This window comes from Akebia trifoliata, chromosome 1 (genome assembly GCF_017979445.1).
Source record: "Akebia trifoliata isolate Shusen 1 chromosome 1, ASM1797944v1, whole genome shotgun sequence".
NCBI lineage: Eukaryota > Viridiplantae > Streptophyta > Magnoliopsida > Ranunculales > Lardizabalaceae > Akebia > Akebia trifoliata.
Genome location: NC_141375.1, coordinates 31,965,644 through 31,993,386, shown reverse-complemented (window position 1 = coordinate 31,993,386; position 27,743 = coordinate 31,965,644). Strand labels below are relative to the sequence as shown.

At 36.3% G+C, this 27,743-nt stretch overlaps 3 protein-coding genes across 4 annotated transcripts; 2 read left to right on the top strand and 1 right to left on the bottom strand.

The window, feature by feature from the left end:
• Positions 1 to 759: 759 nt before the first annotated feature.
• LOC147411801 (ras-related protein RABB1c-like) lies at positions 760 to 6,577 on the top strand. The gene is made up of 6 exons (XM_086452563.1): positions 760 to 1,058; positions 2,439 to 2,578; positions 4,636 to 4,718; positions 5,132 to 5,336; positions 5,468 to 5,536; positions 6,318 to 6,577. Exons 1-6 carry the CDS (start codon positions 1,010 to 1,012, stop codon positions 6,408 to 6,410), a joined length of 639 nt encoding a protein of 212 aa, XP_086308689.1. The 5' UTR covers positions 760 to 1,009; the 3' UTR covers positions 6,411 to 6,577.
• Positions 6,578 to 8,393: 1,816 nt separating this feature from the next.
• LOC147411800 (enhancer of mRNA-decapping protein 4-like) lies at positions 8,394 to 20,332 on the top strand. 2 transcript variants are annotated; one of them, XM_086452540.1, is made up of 13 exons: positions 8,394 to 9,477; positions 11,785 to 11,834; positions 11,909 to 12,065; positions 12,223 to 12,441; positions 13,643 to 13,771; positions 14,021 to 15,368; positions 15,444 to 15,640; positions 16,139 to 16,498; positions 16,574 to 16,693; positions 16,959 to 17,129; positions 18,711 to 18,875; positions 19,012 to 19,137; positions 19,859 to 20,332. In XM_086452540.1, exons 1-13 carry the CDS (start codon positions 8,704 to 8,706, stop codon positions 20,165 to 20,167), a joined length of 4,125 nt encoding a protein of 1,374 aa, XP_086308666.1. In that variant the 5' UTR covers positions 8,394 to 8,703; the 3' UTR covers positions 20,168 to 20,332. The 2 variants fall into 2 exon arrangements, with proteins under 2 accessions (XP_086308666.1, XP_086308658.1); XM_086452532.1 differs by having other exon boundaries at positions 8,396 to 9,477; positions 14,021 to 15,640.
• Positions 20,333 to 21,787: 1,455 nt separating this feature from the next.
• On the bottom strand, positions 21,788 to 22,210 carry LOC147411799 (Chaperone DnaJ-domain superfamily protein). The gene has a single exon (XM_086432452.1). The coding sequence runs from the start codon at positions 22,208 to 22,210 to the stop codon at positions 21,788 to 21,790; it is 423 nt and encodes a 140-aa protein (XP_086288578.1).
• Positions 22,211 to 27,743: the final 5,533 nt, after the last annotated feature.

Genomic DNA, 27,743 nt, shown 5'->3' with positions numbered 1-27,743 from the left:
ACAAAACACGTTTGATAAAACATAGGGTAACATAGGGTAAAGTGTAATGGGACCCATATATATATATATATATATATATACCCCCCTTAACTCCTAAAGATGATGCGGGCAAGCTCTAATCGTTTATAAGAGGGAAAGTCATCAAACATGTTAACTGCAAATCATGGTTTTCTATTATAATCGTGAAAGAATTATGAAACGTAACTTCCCTCACCATAGACGGAGTTTTTTTTTTTTTTGTGCTCACATAGTCTTTAGTGTGTGCCACGTCAAGCACAACAAGGGTAGTTTTGTAAATTAGAAATACATTTAATACACATGGGCTTATGTGATTGGGATCTCCAATTCTGTGACCACTGTGAGCAAATATTTTTTCCAATAAGACCACCTAAGAATTTTTTGGTTTATTAGTATAAAATCCAATTATACAACTATGGTTTATTAGTATAAAATCCAATTATACAACTATGTCCAAGGAACAGTTGAGATGGGAAGAGATTCCCTGGCAACATGATCTCTATAAAATTACACTTCCTAGAGATCTGCTTCCCGAGGAATCCCACATTCATTGGAGACCATAATTTTAAATCTCATCTGAAATCAAGACGACTCACTCGATATGTCTCGGCATGGTCCACCAATGAGACGGATAGATAAGTCCAAATGTATCGGACGAGATTTAAAATTACGATTCATTTATCTTATTGTTGAATAAGACAACTCAAATGTATTAAAAAACTTGTCTAAGACAATTCGGTCTCGTTCATGGACGAAACGTCAAAACGAGTTTTAAAAACATGTTCGAGACACGAGTTCAATGTGTTGGAAACTCAAATTTGGTATGGTTTTAAATTTGAATTTGAGTAAGGGCTTGGAGATGGCCTAAATTAAATCTCAAGAATCCTTATTCCAACATTCTATAACACGCCATCTCATTGTCCTGTACATTTCTAATTGGTACAAACGGAATTCCCGTGCTATCGAATTTGGGGATCCGAAAATCTGACCAATGATGTCTTACGCTTACCTCTTCAAGTACATAATAATCGGAGACACTGGTAAATTTTCATTCATCTCTCCTCTTTTATTATTATTATTATTATTATTATTATTATTTTATACATTTCAATTTGTTTGGATGACTTGTTCATGCAAGATAATTAATGGATTTTTCTGGCTTCTTGATTTTAAGAAGCATTCCTGTGTAGTCTGGGTTGAATTTTTGGTAATTTTTGAATTTCCCTTTGTTTGAATTCCTTTTGATTTGGACCTTGGACCCATTTTTTTTTTTTGTTGTTGTGAATCTAGGTGTGTTCTTCATCTAAATTCTTCTTGATCATCACCAAAACCTTATCCCAAAAGTTTTAGATGGGTAGAAGGAATCCTGTTTTCCTTCAAGTTTGTCTAGAGTCATGTCTTTTGTTAGAGTGTGTTCATATCATCTATCTTTTTCTCAATCCATAGCTCTTTTGGCCTTCCTCTCGATCTTTTAGAGGACTACTCATACATTTTCACATTGGGTTTCAGTTCTAATTGTATCTTTTATTAGTTGTGCCTAATCTATGAACGTGTTGTTCTTAATTAACCAACATTCAGATTCATAAAGCATATCCGGTCTTACTATTATCTTATAAAATTTAATTTTAATTTTGATTCTATTGGGACTTTTTGGTTACATGACACTCTAGAAGCACATCTCCACGATAGAACCATGGTGACGAAGAGGAATGTACCGATAAAAAAAATGGTTTCTTCGGGATATTTCTTCGTCATTAATTTTTTATTGGACCTTCTTTTATACGTGTTTCATTGCTAAGGTTGCTTCAAAAGAAAAAAAAAATCATGAAAATTCAATGGTGTTTTCTTCCTTGGTTTTATGACAGTGGTTGATGGGGATCATTGATATAAACCCTAAGAAGGTGTTTATGTGTTTAATGTTTTATTATCATGTTAGGTGTCCTAGTTGTCATTGTTTCTGTCTTCTATATGTTGAGCTTTGAAGACCCACTAGGGGTGTCAGTCGTTGTAAGGTTGATCAATCAAACACTTACTCATGTTTAAAATAGAGGATAAATAATATTTATATATATATATATATATATATATATATATATATATATATATATATTAAAAGAAATCAAAGAAAAACGAATCAATGTTATAACACATTATGTGTTGGGGTCGGTGAGTTTGATCCATGGGTTTATAATTATGGTAATGATTTTCTTGTTAATGGTTAAAAGACCACTGTGGGTGTGATATATTTGTAGTGTTCAACACAATTTCATGTGCCTTGAATGTTGATATTTGAGCATTATTTCGTTCCACCTATCTTGTTTTGCCTTCTCTTAAGTTTAATTTATGGGGAAGCTTTATCTTTTGAAATCCCAATGAGAGGAAGTACAAAATTTATGTGGGTTTGGTTATCTATTATACAGGAGTTGGAAAATCATGTCTTCTTCTACAATTCACTGACAAACGGTTCCAACCAGTGCACGACTTAACCATTGGTGTTGAATTTGGGGCGAGGATGATCACGATTGATAGCAAGCCAATAAAGTTGCAAATATGGGATACGGTTTGTTTGCTTGCTCCTATTGTTTGTGGATTTGCCATATACAAAAGTTGGTTAAATGAATCATTGGACTAAATCTTTTATGGGTTGTAGTTCAATGGCCTCATTATGATAAATTATACGCTATTCTTTGGTTGGTCCTTCACCTTAGGTTTAGGTATATATATAATCCTACCAAACTCAAAATCACAATATTTAATATCTACATCCCCTAGCACAGAGATACCGAAAGAGTTCATTTGTAAAATAAGGGGAGAGGCCCATATATGATGTCAGATTAACCATCACATGGATTGTATGCCCAAGTGCCATGTGTCATCAACTATGTGACACTAAGCACCATGAAGGCTCGAGAAACAGTCCATCGAGCAACTAAGTGCTAGTGGAAGCCATGAATACACCAACAAAACACTTGAAATACATGATGTAATTTTAGCAAGACATTCGTTGTGCGTGGATATGTCTGCAACACATTGCATTACCTCATTTGGTGGTGTTATTATTATGGGATATAATTGGAGGCAAGGTTTTATGGCCCCTAAAAAAGCACTCATTGATGCTTCCATATAGAACACATTGGTGTTGATGTAACAAGGAGACTCCTGTTGGAGACCATATCATAAAACTAAATGTTCGGATAGGTGTCAGAGCATGTTTTAACACCCATAACAGATTTGAAGGTGCATTCTAACTCACATGACAAAAATCTTGTGCTGAAGCACTTTCTCACTCTCTATTATGTGACCCAGATGTTGTCACTCCCTCGACTTTTCCCCCATTTCGTTGTCACTCCAGTGCCTTTATTCCTTTTATCTCCCTTGACACAAAAACAACTACTTAATGACTATCAACTTGATTTAGGCAGAAGTTGGAGGCACCTGTTGATTAATGTTAACCTAGTTTAATTTTTCTTTATATGTGCCTATATTTTGAAGCGTGGGCGTGTGAAAATACCACATACCATATTGGGTTGAGATTCATAAGACTTGGGACCATGTTTATTTGAGGGCTTTTATACATACATTTAATTGATAATTAAAAAAAAATCATTGGCACAGCTGGTTGAGGTAACCAGCAAAGAAAGTACACAACTTTCTTCAGCGTGGTTTACTTTATCACCTACTCTGTAATGGAATTATAGTGGTGCATTGTCTTTGCGGTTTCCAATGGTCTTTTCATAGGGTATTGGGCTTAAGATCAACTATTGCTTGGGCAAGAGAGGACTTGGGTACCGAGACTTTTCACCAAATGGGGACGTTGGACGCCAAAGTGCATTCTTATACGTCCCCCTGATATCTTCTTGTTCATGGTATCACCTATTTGGGTACGTTTTCCTATCCAAAAGAAGGAAAAAAAAATATAAAAGAAGAATGATTTGGTCTTTGGATGGTTTATTGGGTCCAAACTTCTTGTACAGGACATGTTTTATTCTGATGGCGACTTGTGCACCTAGCCTTATGGCAGGATCTTCTCCCTAAATGGCACATTGTGCACATTCATCAGTATGTGGGATTGTTCCCCAAGTTGTGAAATTATGTGGCCTCCTCCCTCGACAAGGATGAAGTCGATGTTTCATGCCAACTGTTTAAAAAGCCAGCTATCTCAAAGCATGGGGGTCCCCATTTGCGGAACCAATTTTTGCCATCCACAAACGTTTAGGAATCTTATTCTGTTGCTGGCTATATCTAGTTGGTACTCTATTCAAGTTCTAATGTTATCAGAGCTTGTCCTGTTTGTCGAGTTGTTGAAATTAGCATGGTGTTTCATTCTTTCAAGTTTCTCGTGAAGTTATGTGATTTAGAGCTCTTATTTTCACCAAACTCTTTCTCAACCTTTTGGATTTATGCTAAGCTTTCACAGCCTTGCTATTAGATTTTATTATGAAAGTTGACAAGAAATTCACAACATCCTGTGCACTCTTGTCTTAGTAGTTTATGGTTAATCAGTTTCAATTATCCTTATAAGTAATAAAAAACTCTGAGGTACATATAAGTCTGTTATATTTCGTATCTGCTGGCAATAAAATTTAATGATGCTGAAGTTTCTGTGCAATATACAAGGCAGGCCAAGAATCCTTCCGATCCATTACAAGGTCCTATTACAGAGGGGCTGCTGGTGCATTGCTAGTCTACGATATCACCAGGTACTACTTGTATTGTGTAAAGGTATGTAACAAGGTAGTTTGATCTTTTAGAGAAAAAAAAAAAGAAAATGCACCATTACTTTTATTGTTTTTAGCTTATAATTCAGGAAAAATTTAAATAACTACAGAGCAAGGAATTTAATTATTTTGATAAAGTATTTGGGGAAAATTAGATGTCATTTAAATTTAGAAAGGCTGCACAATACTGTGGAAATAAAAAAGTTATATTTTCCAATGTAATATAACAATCAACGTATATTCTCTTTTCTCCTATTATATTGGTACACTGCAGGTTGTGAGCAAATCACAAAGATTAAGTACAATTCTTTACTGCATTTCGATTTGTGGTTTTCAAGGGGTATATTTCGATAGGCACACAACGACAACTATTTTTTTTTTTTTTCATATCTTAGGAGGGAGACTTTTAATCACCTGGCAAGTTGGCTGGAAGATGCAAGGCAGCATGCAAATGCAAACATGACGATTATGCTCATTGGCAACAAGTGCGATCTTGCACACAGAAGAGCTGTGAGTACAGAGGAAGGCGAGCAGTTTGCCAAGGAACATGGGTTGATATTCATGGAGGCCTCTGCAAAAACTGCTCAGAATGTCGAGGAGGTGATGAAATTTACTGATAATGCTGAAGAATGTTTTCCACCATGAACCTGGTTTTTTCAGCAATTATTCTGATCTGAGCTTAACTTTTCTATATCCCTTTCTTTGTTTCTAAAATGAGAATTGTTTTGTAGGCTTTTATAAGCACTGCAGCGAAAATCTACAAGAAGATTCAAGAAGGGGTTTTTGACGTATCAAATGAGGTTAGCTTCGTTTTATCTTTTGCATGTTGGCTGGCTTGTGTCGTTATATTATTCTCATGGGAAGATTGAAACTGTAGGGAAACAAGCACACCATTGCATTAAAACACCTTCATACGTATGTTACTTCATTAGAAATTAAGGATGCTTTTCACTTTCGTTTCTTTACTAGAACTTAAAATAGTTTGAAAGAAAGGTACTCGTTGGCTGTTTAAAGGTTAAACTTTTTTGAAAATCCATTTTCTTCGTAGTCTTTCAGATAAGATACTTATCTTCTTGTTCTTTTTTTTTTTACTATTTATAAAATTCCATCGCCAAGTTGGAAAAAGGGCCATCTCTTACTAACTCATTTGCACAACCTGAGGCAAACTTATGGAGGCATAAGGGTGATTCTATTTATTTTATCCCAATGAGTGGCTTGTTTGTAATTTCTGGGGGTTGATTTGCATGTTTCGATATAATGGGTCGGCATAATTTGAGGATAAATTGTGCAAGTAATTGTTTGCAAGAAAACAAAAAGTAAAAGAAATAAAACATAGTAAAGTGATTGAAATCAGGTTTTGAATCCAGGTCTGTGGTACTTGGTCACAAAATTATTATTTAATTGATCAACATCTTCACATATTATGGTGTATTTATCAAGTAGGTTTGCACTCTTATGATTGACTGATTTTGGCTAAATATCAAGTGAGGACTTTTGTCTTTACTTTTCAAACTCAATGGAAGAGAACACCCATTGTTATGGATTGTGCCATTTTTATTCTGCTTCTGACCTTGTATGCAGTCTTATGGAATAAAAGTTGGATATGGAGGAACGCCCGGACCTTCGGGAGGAAGAGATGGCTCTGTTTCTCAAGTGGGGGGCTGTTGCAGTTGAACTTTTGTGCTCACTTCAACTAAATTAAATCCCTCTACTTGCTTTATCATGTTTTATTACCTCTCTTGTTCATTTGTTGACTGAAATTTATTAGTTGGTTTCTTTTTATTTCAGGAACTCGAGCCAATGAAATATGGTAAATGGAAATCCTTGTACAATTCTGCTTATTTTCCTCTACTCTTCGCTCGTACTGTTTCATGAGTTATATGTGATTTTTTTTTCTAAGGTCCAAGTCTCTTGACAAAAAATTACCATTCTTGGCTGATTTTAATGAGATTTACATCCTTATTACTTTTAAAAAGGGTAAAAATATCTTTAATATAACATAAATGAATTTATTTTTTCTCCATTGTTCTCTTCTTTCTACGATTATTCTTATTTTACTAAGCTCCTCTCTGTAGTGCAAACTCACCTCTCTCAAGACCCTCATAATTGTTGGACTAATGCTTCTCACCATATGAAAGTCAACGCGTATAATCATAGAGTCTTAGAAAAAGTTGGTTTTGCATCAGTTGTGTTGAGACGATCGCCAATTGTTTTCTGCGTGATTTGGTTAATTAATCGAGTTTTTCGTATGGTGTGTATGATTGCACGGGAAAATGCGATTTGCAGGTATTAGGTGTATAATTTCATATTTTCATGTCTTGGTGGAAAAATATTTTCCGACCTGTTGACTTCTAAAAATGCCATTCTCTAATTCTCTAATGTCATTCTGACCAAATGAACTATATTTAAAAAAAATGGGTAGATTACACTTTGACCTCCTGTAATTTGGTATAATTTCATTTTGACCTCTTAATATTTTGATAATTACACTTACCTCCCTATAATTATCTAAGGGGTTCACTTCCCCCTTCTGTCAAATGGCCGTCAACTTAAAATTCATTTTATAAAGGCCATTTTGCCATTTTTAAAATGTTATTTTTTTTAATAATAAAAAATAAGCCAAATGCCTAGACAGTGATATTTAATTAGAATGCTGATTTTCTAATTAGAAATTCTTCACTCGATCAATACTCGGCTCACATGACATGGACTCGGAGTCATAGATCTTTTTCCTTGAGATACACAACTTCAATCTTTTATGGGGATGTGTAATTGTGTATTCTGAGGAAAAAGATCTATGGTTTTGTGCTCATGCCAAGTCGGTCGAGTATTGACCGAGCGAAGACTTTCTACTTAGAAAATCGTTATTTATTTAATAATAATTAATTTATTAAATCTAATAAAAAATAACATAAAATTAGAGGGTAAAATAGGAACATCCAAATTTTAATCCCATCCAGAGATAAGTGTAATTATCAAAATGAATTATACCAAATTATAAGAGGTCAAAGTGTAATTTACCCTTAAAGGATGATATTTTCATGGGTTGAAAAAATCCTAATGTCATTAAAATAAAATAAAAACAAATCTCATTTTAACATTTTCTAAGTTGCATTATGTGAAATTTTATCTCTACGATCATGCATGCCATCCTGTTTTGTTAAGTCGTGCTGGTGTAACATTAAGATTGGCATTAATTCACACATCACTGACGTAGAGGTGAGCATAGAACCATGTATGTTTTTCACTCGTAGTTTGATGAAAAGCATCTATTGCTCCATACATACATTGGCATTAGTAATGTGTGAATCAATGTCATGGTAACATTTTTCTTGTACCAGTGAAGAGAAGTCGATATTCGAATTTGCTACTTCACCAATCCTAATCAAAAATTTTATTTCATTTTAAAAATTAAGTCTTAGACAAAATTAAAAAAATTAAATATTGATTCCAAATTTTTAAGAGGAGACTTTAATAATGATGACGACGAAGACGAAGGTGCAAGACAGTGGCGTATTGGATTTTAGACTTTGATGACGACAACAGCCACACTTTATAAGATTATTACAATATTTTTTTGTGGGAATAAAGATTAAAGAATTTTTGGTGGGGTACCTCAAATATGCATAAAAATTCAGAGTGGTATGCCTAAATTACCCTTTAATTTACTACTCTCCCCCTTGCGGGTCTCGAATCTTGATTCTTGACTTCTATCTCTCTCTCTCTCTGCCTCTCTTCACTCTCCATTCGTAAACAGTAACATTTCTTCTTTCTTTATTTTTCCTTCCCTCAGCTTATAGGGTTTTGGGGTCTCGTTGATCCCTAATTCTTCAGATCTCAACACACACAACAGCTTCTCAGCCTAAGCTTACTCTCTCTATCTCTCTTCTTCTTCTCTCTTTGGAATTTCTGTTTCAGTGATTTTACTTCTTCTTGATCAATCTTCCTTCCTTCCTTCCTTCCTTCCATGGCTTCAGCTGGGAATCCAAATCAAGCTGGACCATTCGACATGCAAAAACTATTCAATCCTTCAAACCCTAATTCACCAAACCCTAACACATCTCTATTCCCCACATCTTCTTATACTCCATCCCCTTCTGCTTATCCTCCACTCACTGGCCCTTTCTCCTACCCACCTCAAACTGCCCCATTTCATCCACACTATCTCCCTTTCCCACAAGAACAACAACTTGCTAACATGCAGCACCAACGTCCCTTCCCTTATCCTACACCCCCTTTACAACCTCCTCCAAACCTCCCCTCCCCAAACCATAATCACGGAGCCAGATTGATGGCTCTATTGGGTACAAACACACCCTCCAACCAAGAATCGGCCCCTCCTCCGATGCCCACATCATCGACAACGTCTTCGGCTTCTTTACCTTCTGAATATTCAATGCCCGTGAACCCTCCAATCTTGCCAATGATTCCATCAGCCGTACCCACCAACCTGGCAATCCCGCAGACCACACCAACGAGATCGGTGACTAGCAAGATCCCTAAGGGGCGTCACTTGATTGGCGATCACGTGGTGTATGATGTGGATGTTAGGTTTCAGGGTGAGGTGCAACCACAGCTTGAGGTAACTCCTATTACAAAGTATGTATCGGATCCTGGGCTTGTTGTTGGCCGGCAGATTGCAGTTAATAGGACATATATATGTTATGGATTGAAGTTGGGGGCCATCCGAGTCCTTAACATAAATACCGCATTGAGATCTTTGTTACGTGGACACACTCAGGTTGGCTGTTTTGCATAACTTGAATTCAGCTCTAACATAGTTGTTTCTACAAGTTTGTGCTTTAGTTGATTTGGGAATATTTGTTTATAATCTGTTATTATGTTCGATAATTAAATTTGAGTGACTATTTCTTATTTCGTTTGTAGGGCGAGACCATATTCTGACTTGTTGGTTCCTAAGTTTATGTCATTTCAGGTTGAATGTTTAGGCTTTAGTGTCACACAATGTTGAGCTTATGGACGTTTCATAAAATCATTCAATCTATAATTCAATTATGTCATGTTCCATTCCGAAAAAAAAAAAGTTTCATGATTTAACTTGAGTACTATTATTAAAAAAAGCACCTAAAGTATTTTACGATAGTTTATGGATAAAGGGTGATGAAATGGATATGCAGATAATTTCCAATGATTTTGTTATTTATGTTGCCACTCAGTAAAGATGGGTTTTGAACCTAGGTCTATTGTATCAATGCCAACAGACATTACGAACTAAGCTAGTTGACACCTTCAACTATTTGATTATTGATTATGAAAGCGAAATGATATGGATAATGGTCACAAAGTTGAAATTTGACCTAGGATGCTAAAATATGACGTATTCAATCACACTTTCTTTAAGAAATTTCCCATGTTTCTTTTAGTTTGGAAATGAAAAATCAAAACAAAACATCTTAAGGATTTATATTTGTTTTATACCAAGAAATATGAAGTAGGTAGTGTTTACACTTGGTCTTGCAGTTAAATGGTTCAGTCCAATGTTGCATGAAGCATTTTATATCTAAGCTACCTCACCCATTGAGGACTTCTACTCCTTCCTAGTCACAATCAATTTTTTTTTCTCGATGTAAGGGTTTGTGACACTCTAGCCAAGACTTGCCAAAAGAAAATTAAATGATTCAAGTACTCGCACAACCTGGAAAGCTGGAACATTTCCTCCGCCAGGTCAATTCACATTTCTTTTCAACTAAAGAATGGGGAATCTTTCTCCTGTTACATGAATCACATTTCATCTAGGAAAATCCATCTCTTTCTCAACAAGGTCTTTGCCATTTGATCCAATAGCCTTTGTGCTCAATAACTGATCCTACTAACATTCATCCATGTGTAGTCCAAACAATAAGGAATATGCAACTCGTGCATATAGTATTGAAGGTCACCAACCCCTACTGCAATCCTTGGTCATCACCCATGTATTATGTATGTGTAGCATCCAATATCCAATGGTGCACATAGGACACTTAGCCAAGCCAACATGCCAAACATTACCCACCAGAATCATTCATGTACACACCTCATTTTTATGCTATTAAACTATGTGACAGCTCGGCCTAGGGGCACTGTGCTTCCCTGCAATCTACGACGTGTTTGAATTAGGATATCATAGGATAGCTTATTCCGTTAAATAGTATAGCATCTCCCATGATGAGAAGCATCACAAGCCTTGTGAGCCAACTGATCTCTAGTCTGGGCTTGGCCCCATGGCATGTTCTATGTCGATGGGAAAACTTAATGTCTTACACAGTATCCTAAGAATCAGCCTTCGGTGGTCCCATGAAGCCATCATTCCATGCAGCCAAGCCAAGGTGTTGTCCAACCGGGGGGGGGGGGGGGGGGGAGTTAAGGTTGAGCAATGCCCCCCTCCTAAAGGGACTGCTAAGCGTTTCCCAGTCGAGAAAGAAAGTGTAAACTTTGTAGCCAAGCATTTTGAATATTGACGAAGATACAATTCAAGCATATTTACCAAAATCTTATTCATGTATGCTCCTCATCCAACCCAACCTTCTTTCTATGCGGCCAAGCCAAGGAGATGGCCACAGTGAAGGCCATCAAAATTTTCATGACATCCCTATCCTACTTTATATCATCAAATCCAACTATTAATTTCTGCTCATAGTCTGGATATTGTTAATAATCCAAGTTTTTTGGTAAGCATAATAAAAATAAAAAATTAAACGAACTTTATTAGAATGCATAAGAAATGCAAGGGAGCCAAGAAGGAGACCTACCAAGAGGCTAATTAAAAGTTCAAGTTCCTTTCGGCAGTTAATAAAGCTGTGATGTTGCTAATTTAATCGTGTGATCTATTACTTTTGTTTTCATGAATTTTGAGTGTCCAATATCCATTCTTATTCTCTGTGATCTGTTATCTTTATCTTATCCTCTGAATTCACAAGAATGATTATTGAACAATCTAGGCTCTGCTATTTATGAGTTCACCATTTAAAAAAAGGCAATTTCATTTTCATATCTTTATTTTTTTTTCACATCTATGCTAATCATTTTTGTCCTGTATTTTTTTTGTTAGAGGGTTACGGATATGGCTTTCTTTGCTGAGGAAGTGCACCTCTTGGCCAGGTATCCATTTTTGTTGCCTTTTGATTTTCTCCATTTTTCTGTTCTTGGAAGTGTGCTTACTTGTTTCTTTGCAGTGCGAGTGTAGATGGGAGGATTTTTGTATGGAAAATTAATGAAGGTTCAGATGAGGAAGATAAACCACAGATTACGGGAAAAATCATTATTGCCATTCAGATAGTTGGAGAAGGGGAATCAGTACACCCACGAGTCTGTTGGCACTCCCACAAACAAGTAATAATGAATTATAATAAGTATTTCCTGCAACAAGAGTTACAGTTTAAATGTGAATTCTCTTTACAAGGCTTAAAATAATTCAGCTATTGGTAATGGAGTTGCTTCAAAGTCTAGGTAAGTGTCCTAAGAATTTTCTTACAAAAATATTTTACAGGAATTTTTAGTGGTTGCTATTGGAAAGTGTGTTCTGAAAATTGATACCACAAAAGTTGGAAAAGGCCAAGTGTTTTTGGCAGAGGAACCTCTCAAGTGTTCTGTAGATAAACTGATTGATGGGGTCCAAATGGTTGGTAAACACGATGGGGGAGTGACTGACTTGTCAATGTGCCAGTGGATGACCACTCGTTTAGTCTCAGCATCGTCAGATGGCACGGTTTGTATTTTGCTTATTTTTCTTCTGTTCTTTGCGCATTTTTTTGCTCTAAACAATTATCGATGCATCTGTGGTTGATTAAGTGGTCTATGGTATGTCCTTGGAATGTGTGTGCACACATATGTTAGTAATGTCGGTATTCTATCATATAAACATTGATTCTTGGTTGTAAATGAGGATCTGAGTGTTAGGCTATCATAAGCATTAGGATGAGTTCAATTATGAGTTCTTGTGATCTTTGCTTCACACCTGTGTATCTGATGTTGCGTTGCAGGGCAAACATTTTTTGGTAATTTCCTTTTACATATGTGGTTATAGGGTAGTGGGCCTAGTAGCTAGGCCCAAACATTATTCCTTGCAATATAGTCCTACTTATGTAGGACAGTGGAGAACTTTTATCATAGTTCCCCTTAAGTGAAGAATTTTCTGTTTGTTGGTGGGGTGGGAAAAAGGCTTTATGATGATGATGTGATTTATCTAAACTAGGATCCAGAACATGAACAAAACAGGTACATGATAATGGATGGAATAAACAGGAGAACCAGAGAAAAGAGTTTGAATTGGAGAATTATTGCCTATAACTCGAGAGGGCATACAATTTACTAAATATCAAGCAGTGTTGACAAATTCAGACCACAAAGACTTGGGCTCTTGAATTTGAAACAACCGAGCACAAGTTACCTCAAGAAGATGTCTGATTTTCTTTTAATCAACGCCATTTCTCGGGGGAGTCCTCGCTTTCCAAGCAATGTGATTATTTCTTTTGAAGTGAAACGCAAATCTTCATAATGAAAACAAATTCTCATTGCATAATGACGGTCTTAAATCCTTTAATTGAAGAGCTTGTCTTACACTAGGATTAAACCTCAAAACTCTTGATGCAGTGCAAAAGATCGAACAATTATTAATGATTTGTTTCATAATTATAATGGATGGGTTGGCAATATTCAAAAATAAATTGCCTGGTGGACTTCCAGTACTGTTTCTATGTTGGAACACTGAATTCTCTACCATTTAAAATGGTCAAGTTCATGGATTTATCATTTCTAAATAATGCTGGAGAAATTTCCTTGGACTTCGAAGAGTTGTTTTTATTCATATACTTTTTTAAATATTTGCATTTGTTTCTTGATTTCGTCTGCTTTGGCTCCAGATCATGAAATATGTTCTTCACCCATTTTATGTTTGTTTTGTAAAACAGGTAAAGATATGGGAAGATCGTAAGGCACTACCCCTTGTGGTATTGAGGCCTCATGATGGCCAACCTGTTAACTCGGTTACATTCTTGACCGCACCTCACCGTCCTGATCACATTATTCTTATAACAGCGGTATGCACTCCCTCAGTTTTCGTGTTTGTTAAATAGAGTTTCTGTTCATGCTGTCTATATGCTTTTGAATTGTAAGTATTTCTATTGTTTGTTGGGTAACCAGTCAACAAGAGATTACATACCTATAAAAAAATGTGTTTCAAATGTGGCAGTTCCCAAAGTGTTAGGCATTGTGATTCTTTGGTAAATATTGATTTAGAAACAGTATATGCTGAACTGACAATTTTTGTTTTTGAATGTGATTTTCAGGGGCCTCTGAACCGGGAAATTAAGATATGGGCCTCAGCAAGCGAAGAAGGGTGGCTACTTCCCAGTGATGCTGAATCGTGGCAGTGCACTCAGACTTTGGATCTGAAGAGTTCTGCTGAAACTCAAATTGAGGAAGCATTCTTTAATCAAGTTGTAGCCTTTCCGCATGCGGGGCTTATTCTACTTGCAAATGCTAAAAAGAATGCTATTTATGCCATACACCTAGAATATGGTCCATACCCGGCAGCAACTCGCATGGATTATATAGCAGAGTTTACTGTCACAATGCCTATTTTGAGTCTTACTGGAACGAGTGACCGCTTACCTGATGGGGATCATGTCGTTCAGGTTTACTGTGTCCAGACACAAGCTATACAACAGTATGCTTTGAACTTGTCTCAGTGCTTGCCTCCAGCAATGGAGAGCATGGGTTTAGAGAAGATAGATTCCAGTTCTCGTGCTTTTGAAACACCTAGTTCAAATGGGTTTACTGGTTTGGATCAATCTCAGGGAAGTGTGCCCACTGATGTTGCACCCAAACAAAATATACGAATTAGCAGCTCTGAGGGTACACTTACAGCTAGATATCCCATAAACTTGGGAGCTGGTGAAGGTCCTAGCTTGCATGAATCATCTTCTTTGGGTATGGAATCGAAGCAAAATGCTTTGCCCATGGTAATGTCCGATAGCGATATTATCTGTGGTGCATCACCTCCTCTTCCGTTGAGTCCAAGGTTATCTGGAAAACTAACTGGTATTAGAAGCCCATCAAATAGCTTTGAATCAGCACTCAGTGATCTTGGTGTTGAGCAACCTGTTCTTGATCATCATTCTGTTGAGAAGAGAGTGGACGCTGTTCTTACAAACTTGCCTGATGTTACTTCCTTTGACAACAACTCCATGAAGGGTGGAAACAAAGTTATGCAAAATGATATTTCTATGGTGCCAAATGCTCCTGCTGTGTTCAAACACCCTACCCATCTGATAACTCCTTCGGAGATATTATTGAGGGCTGTTTCATCCTCCGAGAATACTCAGGGAGTGGAAGGGGGAGAATCAAAGATTCAACATGTGGTGGTCAGCAATGACGTGGATAGTGTTGAGGTGGAGGTTAAAGTTGTGGGTGAGACTGGATCAAGTCAGCATGACAAATTTGACCCTCAAAGAGAACCCCCCCACATTCTTGCTGCAGGGAAGGAGAAATCCTTTTCTTCCCAGGCTTCAGATCTTAGTGTCGAGTTGGCCAGAGAGTGCTGTGCCTTGGCTAGTGAAACTCAATGTGTAGAGGAGGTTCAGCAAGTTGATGATGCTGGTCTTTCTGAGGCATTGGACCGGCCTCCAATTTCTGGTGAGGAAGAAGTCATAGATTTTTCAAAAGATGTATCTGGAAAGGTTTCTGACTCAAGTGCTACTGCGACTACAGTTCCAATGTCCACTGCCCTGGCTACAAAAGGGAAGAAACCAAAGGGGAAAAACTCTCAAGTGTCTGCTCCATCTTCACCTTCTCCAAGCCCTTTCAACTCGACAGATTCTTCCAATGAACCAGGAAGCAGTTCAAGTATCCTTTCTACGGAGGCTGCTTTCTCTCATATTCTGACTATGCAGGAGACTCTCAACCAGGTAATTGTTCCGAGTTTTGCTTTCTGGCATATGTTGATATACCCATACGATGGTTCATTAGATTTCTCCACATGATGTTAAGTTTCTGTAGGAATGACTAATATGGTTTTATTTGTTTCATAAAAGTATGTCTTGGCATGTATGTTTCTTTCCGTTGGGGTGTGAGATGTTTTGTTTCTTTGTTTTCTTCTTTCCTTTCTCCTGTGTTGGGTTTGTTATCTCAACCCTCTTTCTTTCTTCTCAAAGAGTTCTTATTAAAAAAAAGAAAAACTTGTGTTACATCATCCTGCTACCTAGACCTTGTGTTTTGAAAATTATTACGAATTTCTAAGTTATATTTTGTGCACATACACCTACATACAGTCATGTTTAGTATATTTATGTGATATTCTTTTAACTCTTTTCAGCCTGAGTATGTGGGATACTCATGGAGATGATTCGAAAGCTTATTTTGGTATAACTTCATTTGTTTTGTTTTTTCTCTCTCTATATTTGCAGTTAATGGCCATGCAAAAAGAAATGCAGAAGCAGATGACGTCAATGGTGTCAGGCCCTGTTACCAAAGAAGGCAAAAGAGTGGAGGCAGCCCTAGGCCGGAGCATGGAGAAAGCTCTTAAGGCCAACAATGATGCTTTGTGGGCTCGTTTCCTTGAAGAGAATGCAAAACATGAGAAGTTAGAACGAGATCGTACACAGCAGATTGCAAATTTGATAACCAATTGTATGAACAAAGATTTTCCTGCCTTGTTAGAGAGAATATTGAAGAAGGAACTATCTGCTATAGGACAAGCCATAGCTCGCCTAGTTACTCCGGCAGTGGAGAAATCCATTTCATCTGCTATCACCGAGTCATTCCAGGTTCAAATCTTGGGTTTCATCTATTAAACTCTTCTCGCTCCCTCTTGATCTTACCTTACCATGCTTCTTGTGCAGAGAGGTGTTGGAGACAAGGCCGTGAGCCAACTGGAGAAGTCAGTCAATTCAAAACTTGAAGCTACAGTGGTTAGGCAAATTCAAGCACAGTTCCAAAATGCTGGCAAACTAGCACTTCAGGTATATATGGGTTTTTCATGAAGTATCTTGTATGGGCACACTTATCTAATTCAGATATCTATATTCAATTTGCTCGTATCTTGTATGCTAACCTGATGTAAATTTTCTTCTTTACCCTGGATTGGGACCGGCAGTTTTGTGTAAATAAACACTACACTGCTGGAGTTAAATGTTAAAAAAATGAATAGAGATGGCGGAAATAGCCTCTGTGAATCTGAAGAACCTTTTCTGATCTAATTTCTGAACGTGGAACCCATACATGCAGGATGCATTAAGGTCTACTTTGGAAGCTTCTGTGATTCCTGCATTTGAGATGTCTTGCAAAGTTATGTTTGAGCAAGTTGATGCAGCATTCCAGAGAGGGATGGTTGAACATACTACCGCTGCTCATCAGCAATTTGAATCTACACATTCTCCATTGGCAATTGCTTTGAGGGTATGTAACTGCTATTTGTGATATTCATAGTCGGTGTAGATCGGCTTCTTTTGAATTTTTTTCTTACCTCTATATTCACTCTTGTTTGACTTTTCTCATGATCATGGTTTTGCACAATGTTCAATTACAGCTATTTCCTACATAGATGAAAAATCACATTACATTTCTTTGATAATTTTACAAATCGAGGTTTTTTTTGGATAATTTTTGTTGGGATGTGCTCTATTTTGGAAATTAGGAAATGTTGCAAGAAATAATGTTTTCTACAGATGTCTAGAATATTATGATATATGCATTGGATCTTGTTGTTGTAATTTATTGAATAAAAACTTCAAGATTTCTCAGTTTTATTAAGTGTTTTTTTCTTTTCTTCTTTCAACTTTACAATTTTCATTATCAAACCCAAGAACTAAGAATTTTAAAATTCCTTGAGAATATAGTTTACAGACCATTACCAAAACATGCTTTGTGATACTTTCACACGTCCATGTTTGAACAACTCATGTGATACTTCACACTCCGATGAGTGAATTTCAAAACATTCATGTTAAGTCTCTATACTTCTACTGATTTTTTTAATAGGTATACTTATACTGAATTTTTCAAAGAATTTTGTAGAAATCTATACAGATGAGCTGATACCGTTATAGACTCCCACCTAAATGGAAAAAAGGTCCTTTTGAATTCCTCCCGTGCTTTGGGCCTAAGGAACAATGATACTTAAAATGGACCACCATATGCATCCGACAACATTCCTTTCTACCCATTACTTAAAATTGGAAGTATAGGACATGCACAACCATAGTTTTCCAGACCTATGTAACATAGAAATGGAAACATGTAATGGTGTCTGGCACAAGTATGAAATATCAGGCACATGGCCCCGCATTCATCACGTTGGTATACTTGATTCCATATGTTGTAAGATTTGTAATTTAGAACACTTCAGTTCTCGTTTATTTCTCCTAGAATTGGTGGAGAGACGGCTAATTTTTGTATGTTGGGAAATATCATTATTATCAAGGTTTAAAATCTCGTTTTGTAGCGTTCTTTCAGTCAGGAGAAAAACCAAGACAGTCTCAACCAAAATATTATGAGACATCGAAACATACCAAGACAGGCCAAAACATTCCAGAAACATTGAATGTTTCAAGACCAAGCTGAAACTGGAATGTCTTGGCTGAAACATCCCGAGATGGTACTGAACTTTAAACCTTGATGATTTTTGCCTGATCCAATGCCTATATTGCATTTGCAGTAAAAGAGTAATTGAACAAACACTGACTAAGACAGGACCTGATGGTTCACAAGTGGCTAAATATTTGCTAAGTATTCAATATAGAAAGAATATATTTAGGTAATCTGATGTACATCAAAACCATATGAATAATATATACGTAGTTGGTGAAAGAAAAGTTATATATTTAGGATGGTGTGGGAATTTTGTGGAGAACAGAGTGTCCTTGTTTCATATGTCCTGACAAAAGATGTCGAATACCATCATGTAGTTGATAGTTATTTCATGTTTCACATACATTTTTTTTCTATTTTCGGCTGTTAACTTTATTGTTTTACTTGCAGGATGCAATTAATTCAGCATCATCAATTACTCAAACAATAACTGAAGAATTTGCTGATGGCCAGCGCAAGCTCTTGGCGCTTGCAGCTGCAGGAGCAAACTCAAATGCAGGAAATCCCTTGGTTACGCAATTAAGCAATGGACCTTTGGGTGGTCTCCATGAGATGGTATGTTCTGCCTAGTTTCTGTGCAAGGATACAATTGCTCCATCTGAGAAAATAGATCTCCAGATGTTGAATAGCACCACCTCTTATGTGGGCATTGCTTTGGTCTTTCTGAGTTTAAGCTACCCCTGTACAACAGGTTGAGACGCCTTTCGATCCAACCAAAGAACTGTCCAGATTGATATCAGAACGCAAATTTGAGGAAGCATTTACTGGAGCCCTGCAAAGAAGTGATGTTTCGATCGTGTCCTGGTTGTGTTCTCAGGTATGCTTTGCATTCACATGCATGTACATAGTGGTCTACGGATGATGCAGATGCATACATGTGTTTACTTGTTTGGACTGTTCAAATATCAGGCCGTCCAAACACAATCCAAATATCACATCATTCTGAATCCTGTATTTAAATCAGCATACTTTTACCCTTGAATTTTATGACCTTTTTTCTTTTCCTGCCACCTGATATAAGATCTTTTGAACAAATGGCCAAAAGACTGACCTGTCTGGTGTGCTTTGGGGTGGGGGGTCCTTATCAGATTCGGATAAACAGTCCTAATAGTGATGTAGTTCATTTTGTTCTTATAGGGGGTTGATGGTATGTTTTCTTTGTGTGGTATTCTATTGGAGATGTTTTCATAGTGGGTCATCTCGTTGAATACTAATTGCATGAAAAAAAATGATCTTTTTTTTCTCTCTTTAGTCGCTGTTAGTGGTCTTGCTGAGGAACCTGATGTAGGTTTGGTTTGGCTGAGAGAGACACCATGGTTTACTGCTCACTATCAAATTTTTTCTCATTCTAATGTGGATATACTTTCTCGATTTGTTTTAGATTGGAAGATGGATTAGAATTATCTATGTTATAACATCATGTATGCCCAAATCTCCAATTTACTGGATTCTAGTATAGAACTACTTACTTGGCAACTATTTTATCTCTTGGATTCTTATTGATTCACCTTTTTTGTTTTCTTCCCTTCTTTTATCAGGTTGATTTACAGGGGATTTTGTCAATTGTGCCACTCCCTCTGAGCCAAGGAGTTGTTTTGGCCCTTCTCCAACAGTTAGCATGCGATATCAGCAATGAGACATCTCGGAAGCTGAAATGGATGACAGATGTGGCTGTTGCCATAAACCCAGCTGATCCTACGATTGCTGTGCATGTTCGGCCCATTTTCGAACAGGTCTATCAAATATTGGGCCATCACCGTTCCCTACCCACCACCTCTGCTGCCCAAGCTAACAACATTCGCCTTGTCATGCATGTGATCAATTCCATGTTGATGAGCTGTAAATGAGTGTGTGCGGGATTAACATAGCGACTTTTGTTTTGTATAGAAAAGTGGGAAATTTGTTTTTTTTTTTTAAATATTTAAATTGTTACTTGGAAGAATATTGTGTTGCTTATGTAAAATAGGTTAGTTTGAGATGTTATTAGGTGGTAAAGAGTTTTTGTTTTTTTCCTTCCCCATTTTAGCCTTTTCTCCCCCTCAAGGTGGACGGGTGGGTGGTGTTTTTAAGGTGGGCGCCGATAACAAACAATATGACCAACCTCCTTTTGGAACAGTTTTTTTAGGTCACACAAAACAAATGCATCTTCTCATCCAGTGGGCCACAATAAACAAAAGAATATAATCAGAAACTGACTAAAAAACGGATATACTCAACTGGCTTGGAATGTGTACGGAAATGTAGTTTTTTCCAAGTGTATCTCGAGAAAAACATGTATGGTTCTGTGGACATGCCACTTCAATTCACGATCCTAATACACAGACAAGAAACAGGACCACATTAATATTCTGAGTGCTAGGAAAATAGAATGGCTAAATTTTATCTTCTTTTTATCATAAAACACCGGTGGAATTTTACAATATATATATATATATATATGTGACTTGCCATGTATATTTCCATTGCAATAACGATGGAGTTGGCTTCTTTGAGAGCAATCCTCTCTGGTTTTTTGTAGCATTTTCAATTTTTAATTACTAACCGCAGCTAATCAGATCCAACAACCCTTCATCATTTCAACTTGTTCTGGTTTACTACTTCTTACATGTAAAGTGTATATCCTTTGTGATAAAAGTATGGGGAATTAGTAATTCTCAGCGAGGGCAGTTTAGTTTATTAGAAATTAATAAAAAATTCTTAATCCAGATTTATTGACACACCAACTTTTGCTAAGAGCACGCCAATTCATATGAAATCATCAAAGAGATTTTGGGATTTAAATACCTATGAATTCGTAGATATTAGAAGTGACGAACTCACGAGTTTGTAGGTTTAAGAGAGATTCGCCCCTAAAGAATTGGCACACATCTTGGAGTGCTCTTAGTAAAAGTTGGTGTGGCAATATAAGTTCTCTTAATTTTTTTTTGGTTACCCACCCTATTTGGAATTACGATTCTAGAAATCCAACGAAGGGATTGAGATGTGAAGATAAATATAGATGGACTAATGGAAAAGAGTTTCTCCAAGGGAACTAAGGAAGCACATTCACAATGGAACACCGTCTCATCTTAGCCATTCGTTTGATACTGGACACGTAACATCATTGTACACGTGGACCATTAGTTTAGGACTTCAGATCCTTCGTTTCTACGAACATGCGAGTCGCATTACCTAAATAGTGTTCTCCTTCCCATCCACGTTCTTTCCCGAATTCAACCAAACATCATTAAAGCAAATTAAAGAAAATATAGACTTTGATTTCTTTGCAAAAAAGTTATCTCAAAGGAAAATAATTTCCAATGAATAAAAAAACAACAAAGATCGAGCCATACAATTTTCCCCATATTTACCCATGATCCACTATATGTCAGAGAAGAATTACTATTAATCGAACCTATTATTCAAATAATTGACATTTTGCCACGTCATCCCATTTATGTACATGTTGTTGTGTTCCAACCCACCCACTACCAGCACTGATCGGTTTCCCACCTTCTTGTCTGACGCACAAAATCAAAGGAGCTTCCGGTCGCATATCTGGACCGCCTTCCTGCACCTACAGAGAGATCATAGCGAGCCTTAGCCGTTGGATCTGAAAGCGTAGCGTAGGCATTATGAATCGCAATGAAATTACGACTGTCCGATTCCGAGGTCGCTGCATCCGGATGAAACCGCTTTGCCAAACTCCTGTAAGCGGTTTTGATCTCAATTAGAGAAGCTGTTTCTTTGACTCCCAAAACATCGTAGAGGTTCGCTGGTTTCCTCACCTGGATTCTTGAAACGGTTTCAGCGGAGGCTTGAGCCTTAATCTTGGTAGGATTCCGGCTGGTGTAAGACATCGGACGGCAAGATCTGGACGTTTCCATGGACGAGAAGCTGTTTTCCGGCATGGATTGCGGTGAAAACCTGACAGGGAGAGTTACTAGACTGCTAAACATCTGGAGGGTTTAGGGAAGATTAGCGGAGAGAGAAGCGGTTTTAAGGTCACAGAGAAGCGGGATCGAGTCTTATAAGGAGAACGAAAAAATTATAGAGAAAGACAGAAAGCGGCCAATGGGCGACTGCCCTTGTTTTGGCCCACTGTTCTGTAAAACCGCGTTGGAGGGTGTAATATCCAACTGTGCACGCGTTGGTTTTAATCTATCAAATGTTTGGATGAGGCTGCCACGTATACAAAGGCTAAGTGGGGACTACTAATAATTTAGAAAGAAGAAAATACTTATCCGTTTGGATAAAGTGGCCTTCGCGGCGGGGGACACCTCGACGTGGTGGGGGGCGTATGTTCATAGATGCATTTTATTCATACCTCAGAGAAAATACATCTATGGGTATGCATGCGCCACCACGTCGAGATGTCCCCATGTGTATCTATTGGGATCACTCTAGCATTAATCGTGTAAATATTATGTGAAAAATGTCAAACTAACATTAAAATTGACATCACGTTTAGACGTGGATGTGTTTATAGGACCATAGATTTTTTTCATCGAGATACAAGTGAGAAGCATCTATGGTTCTGGGCACACACCACTGTCCTAGACGATGTTAAGTTTTGTGTTACTCTAGCGCGACTCATATTATGTTGATTAATGTTGGAGTGACCTCAATAAGGGACATTTTGACGTGGTGGCATACTCATCTTCGTAGATGTGTTTTCTTAGAGATAGACATAGAATACATCTACGGACATGTGCACACCACCACACCAAGATGTCCCTCGTGTGTCACCCATTGAGGTCACTTTAACACGATTCTTATGTTTTTTTACAATTGTTCTAGCTGGATGATAATTATACCACAAAAACTTTTATGTGGGTTTAATATTCCAGTTGTACTTCCTTTTTTGACTCACAGTGACTTACATTGGATGATCCAAACACCCAACATCATTAGCCGTTTCACTTAAAAAGGAGTATTTTTGTCTGTGGTGCCGCAATGTTTGATGGACCATTGAGATTGAAAGATAATTCGTAATGAAATTGATCTCTAGGAATCCATTCCTATCTTAACCTAATATTGGGCGTTGTGGGTCCAACTATGTTGATGATGAAAGTATGCAAGGAATCATATTTTTCACTTGTATCTCAATGAAAAGCATCTATGGTTCCACATCCACATTAACAAAGTGTGAATCAATGATTTTTAAAGTCACTATGTATTGTTGAAAAACATTTATATTCCATAGTGTGAATCGATGTGAATTTTAAAGTCATTGTATTATTATTATTATTATTTTTTTCAATGGGTAAGCTGGACTTGAACCACAAACACAAAATTGCTTTGCAATGTGTCGAGCCATTGAGCCATGGGTCTTAGCCCTACAAAAAACAATATTTGAAATTATATGATGATTTTTGTGGGTATGTCTACTAAGTGGATATAAGACATGGTCCAAATGACATGGCACTTGGTTGGCGGGTTCACAAAATCACATATTTATTTCACATATTTTGGTGAGCTTAGAAATAACAATTTAGAGTATGATGAAAATTTCAATAGGATAATAGCATGATTTAGAATCGAGGTTTACGAATTCAATAAGAAATACTAAAGTAATGTATAAGAAAAAAATACAATTCTAAAAAATAGTTTAATATCATTCAGAATTAAACTGAGAAAAAATGATATAAGTTTTGCACTTCTGCATTAGTAGGTTATTAGTCCCAATTAACCCTAAGTGATTGGCCTAATGGCAAGCCAAGCCTTGGTAAGTTTCTCTGGAAGGATAGGCCAAGTGTTCGAACCCCCATGAAACTATGAATTCCTTGGGGCCACCCTCCAAGGTTTGATTGACTCTCGACTTAACCAATTGGACGCTGGAACTTTCGAGAGAGCGTGTGTGTAATCGTTGGATTAGTCTCACCCCAAGGTTGGGCATACCCACGAATAAAAAGGTTAGTGATTCTAATTTGTTAGGAGTATTTATAATTGTTTTCTTCGAGAGAAAATATTTTAATTCTTTTTTTAGTCTTTGAGTATAGTGAAATCTGCGTGACATTGTGCCTTTTAGCAAATTTAGATTCTCAACATAAATTATGGTGCTGTGGTTGATTTCTTTTCTTCTTCATTCTCTTTAATTAATTTTGTAATTCGGGGATATGGATTGATGTTTCCAACATATCCATCTATGATCATCATTGTGTCATGCCAAGTGTTGCTCAATAAATAACTTTCGACCAATAGACTTCTGCAACCAAGGTTATAAATCTAGTATCAAAGTTTTAAAAAATTAAGACTCTCAACAAAAGTATTCGCAAAACTTTCAATTTTTTAAATTCAATATTTTGATCTCGATCAAAATTAGAAAGCTTCACTTTAAATATTTTGAGTTGTACAAAATTTCAAACCATACAGACATTGAATCACACTTCGATTATGCCTACAAAAAAATAAGTCAACTGTAAAAAAACAACACTTTCACCCAAAGAGCCCAAAAACCCCAAGTTTAGTTTTGTTGTAACATCAAACTCGAAGTGATGATTTAAATTAAATAGTATCATTGGAGAAGAAGATTATTAAAAAATAAACAGAAAATAATGCCTACAACTTAAGATTTGGGGGAAAGGTTGAAAAATATAATATTAAAAAATAATAATAAAATAGATTTTTTTTTTAAATTAAAGAAGATAATTAAAAAAACTGAAAAATTTAAGAACCATGGGTGAAGAAGGTTTAAATCCAAAAACATGAAAATTTTAAATTTTACATTTTAATAGATGTTTATATTTGATTTTTTAAAAGAAGCTAAAATCTTTATTTCAAATTGATGGGATCGGATCTAATATGGACCATCTGATAGAGAAGATCAAAACATGACCTATATCAGTATTAAAATTATTATTAGCATATGCTCTCACGTAAACCAATTTTTTTTCGAATCTTATATTTCTCATTGCAAGACTCGTGGCGATACATCCAAGAAGTTTAAAAAGCCGAGACAAAGCGTTTTTATGTACGGATTGCTTTTGGGCCTTGGAATCTGACGTGGACAAGTAGGTTGGTTGGTGATGGGTAAAATTGTTTCTAGAAGATGTACAGTAGTAGAATGAGACTTGGCACGTACAAGGCTACCTATAGCAAGTGTGGGGAGTGGGGACCATTTTACCTGTTTTTGTGACTTAAGGTGTCGTATCTATCTTGGCACGCGAAAATGGCGTCCTTAAGCTCGTCTTCTCTCATCAAATATCTTGTTTTGGTATAGAGGTGTTTTCTCGCGTGGGTCCCATTTTTCTTCATCATTCACAAAGGATAGGCCCGTTTGATTGCTGGTTGAACATAGGTGAAAAAATGATTTTTCATGAAAAATCAACATTTCTTATAATTTGGTCATCAATTTTTTCTGTCGACAATCATTTTTTCCACTAAAATGGAATCTTTGTCAAAGTGGATTTATGTTTTTCCTCTGGAACCAAATCCTGGGAAATTGAAATTCCCCCTTCCCCTCCCCTGCCCCCTACACCCTCATCATAGATGCATTGATCATTTACTCGGGATACGTAAGAAAATTTTATAGTTATATTTATCCCGAGACAAATGATTTACGATTTTGTGATGAGGGCGTGTGTCAAAGAGGGGTGTTAGAAAATCATTAATCTTTATCATTTTCTCTTGATCATTTAATTTCCCTTAAAAATCAAACTTCCTACAATCAAACAGATCTATAGTGTTTTAGTTGTTCTTCTTTTATTGGTTGTGATTGGTACATATGGAGTCTTCTAGAAGCTTTTCTTAAACCCATTGAGATTAATTAAATTTTAATATTTTTTATTGTTTAGTTTAATGAACCAATCCCCAAATAACCTACCCAACAAAGACCTTATATTTATATGAAAATATTATACTGCCATCAGCATAATATATATTATGATGAGATTCCATCTCTAATGCAAAAGAATTTAACCGAAACAGCCATTATTAGTGCATATTATACAATTGACTAGTGAGTCTTCTTAACCCATAAAACCCAACACTTATAAAGAATTCGGTTGCTTATAGATTTCCATTAATATAATATAATATAATAATTTAATCGTTCGTTTGATTATAAAACCTTAATTCAATATCTTAGTGGCCAACAATGTGACCGATAGATTTCTTGAGTTACAAGTTAAGAAGATATGTAAACCTTAAAGAAGATAAAAGAGTGACATATATATTATGCTAGCTTTTGATTTATTTCATAAATATGATCGGAGAATGATTTCTTTTTCGAATTTGAGAATTTTATTAATCGATTATATCTCGAGAAAGTCAAAATCCATTCATATTTCTAGATTTAATATTCAAAATGACGACGATATACAAATTTTATATAATGAACATAAAAATAATGTAATCAAGTAGCACGTGATTTGTCAGTTAGATGATTATGATGTCATAATCAAATATCACTGTTTAAAAAAAGCTTCCATGAAACTTTGAAAAGAACATTTATTACAATTTCTAAATATAATTAAGCATGACAAATTATGAGACAATCAAAGGTTTTCAAAAGTTATATAAGATCGACAAAGTTCAATAATTTTACTTTAAACAACTCCGTTTCTTCATCAAAATTTTTACTAATTTAATTGTTAAATTATAATTATCGGAGTAATGAAGTTGAAATTTGACAACCAAAACGTCAATAGGCAGAAGAACAGAGTATTGAGTTGGAAATGATTTGATACACTCAATTATTACAATATTCCATCAAGGTATTCTTGATTGTGTACGGTATTGATATTTTCCACGAGAAATTATGTTGATTTTGTTTTTAAATTGTGTGGCATTCTTATTCTATTCTTCTCACCGGCCTTATATATTTGGTTTCTCGAGATCTTCATTGTACTTTTCTAAGGATATAATGCTCGCTTATTTCAATAGGAATCTGCTGAACTGCCTTCGTTTGGACACTATGTCCAACACTTAGAATGTGATGGGGCATAGAGAATCATAGGTTTCTTTTAGTATTAAGGAAAGAAGTCTGTGGTTATCTGTGCACCACCACGTTAGTTTAGTGTTGAACATAGTGTCCAACGAAGGTAGTGTAAGTTCAATACGAGATGAGTTTCTAATAAACTCAAAGCTTAATAATAAATAGAAAAATACTTTGATGTTAGATTTGGGGCTCTAGACGTTTTTGTGTGGATCCAATCTATTGGTGTATTTGATACACCTTGTATGGTTCATCTCTATGAAGTGTCACATACAACTTTCCAAAAGGGGAATGTGGAGAAGAGTGATGGAAAGCCAAATCCAGACACACATCTTAGGTATAAGCCCACACAAGTTTACAATACAACATAATAATAATTTGATTATGGTTCAGTTTAAGCGACTCACAATTTGCCACATTCTTTTTTTGTTGTGCCAAGAGAAAATATCTCTACGACAATATCGATAACAAGTTAAGAACATAGCTCCCAAAGATTTGGGGTTGGC

What these genes read in the sequence shown, in the direction of transcription:
- LOC147411801 (XM_086452563.1), top strand. Translation starts at nt 1,010, where the DNA reads ATGATGTCTTACGCTTACCTCTTCAAGTACATAATAATCGGAGACACT. An exon ending in CTAGTCTACGATATCACCAG is followed by an intron (nt 4,719 to 5,131) that starts GTACTACTTGTA and finishes TTCATATCTTAG; the next exon opens with GAGGGAGACTTTTAATCACC. An exon ending in CTGCTCAGAATGTCGAGGAG is followed by an intron (nt 5,337 to 5,467) that starts GTGATGAAATTT and finishes ATTGTTTTGTAG; the next exon opens with GCTTTTATAAGCACTGCAGC.
- LOC147411800 (XM_086452532.1), top strand. Translation starts at nt 8,704, where the DNA reads ATGGCTTCAGCTGGGAATCCAAATCAAGCTGGACCATTCGACATGCAA. An exon ending in CAGCATCGTCAGATGGCACG is followed by an intron (nt 12,442 to 13,642) that starts GTTTGTATTTTG and finishes TTTGTAAAACAG; the next exon opens with GTAAAGATATGGGAAGATCG. An exon ending in CTGGCAAACTAGCACTTCAG is followed by an intron (nt 16,694 to 16,958) that starts GTATATATGGGT and finishes CCATACATGCAG; the next exon opens with GATGCATTAAGGTCTACTTT.
- LOC147411799 (XM_086432452.1), bottom strand. Translation starts at nt 22,210, where the DNA reads ATGCCGGAAAACAGCTTCTCGTCCATGGAAACGTCCAGATCTTGCCGT.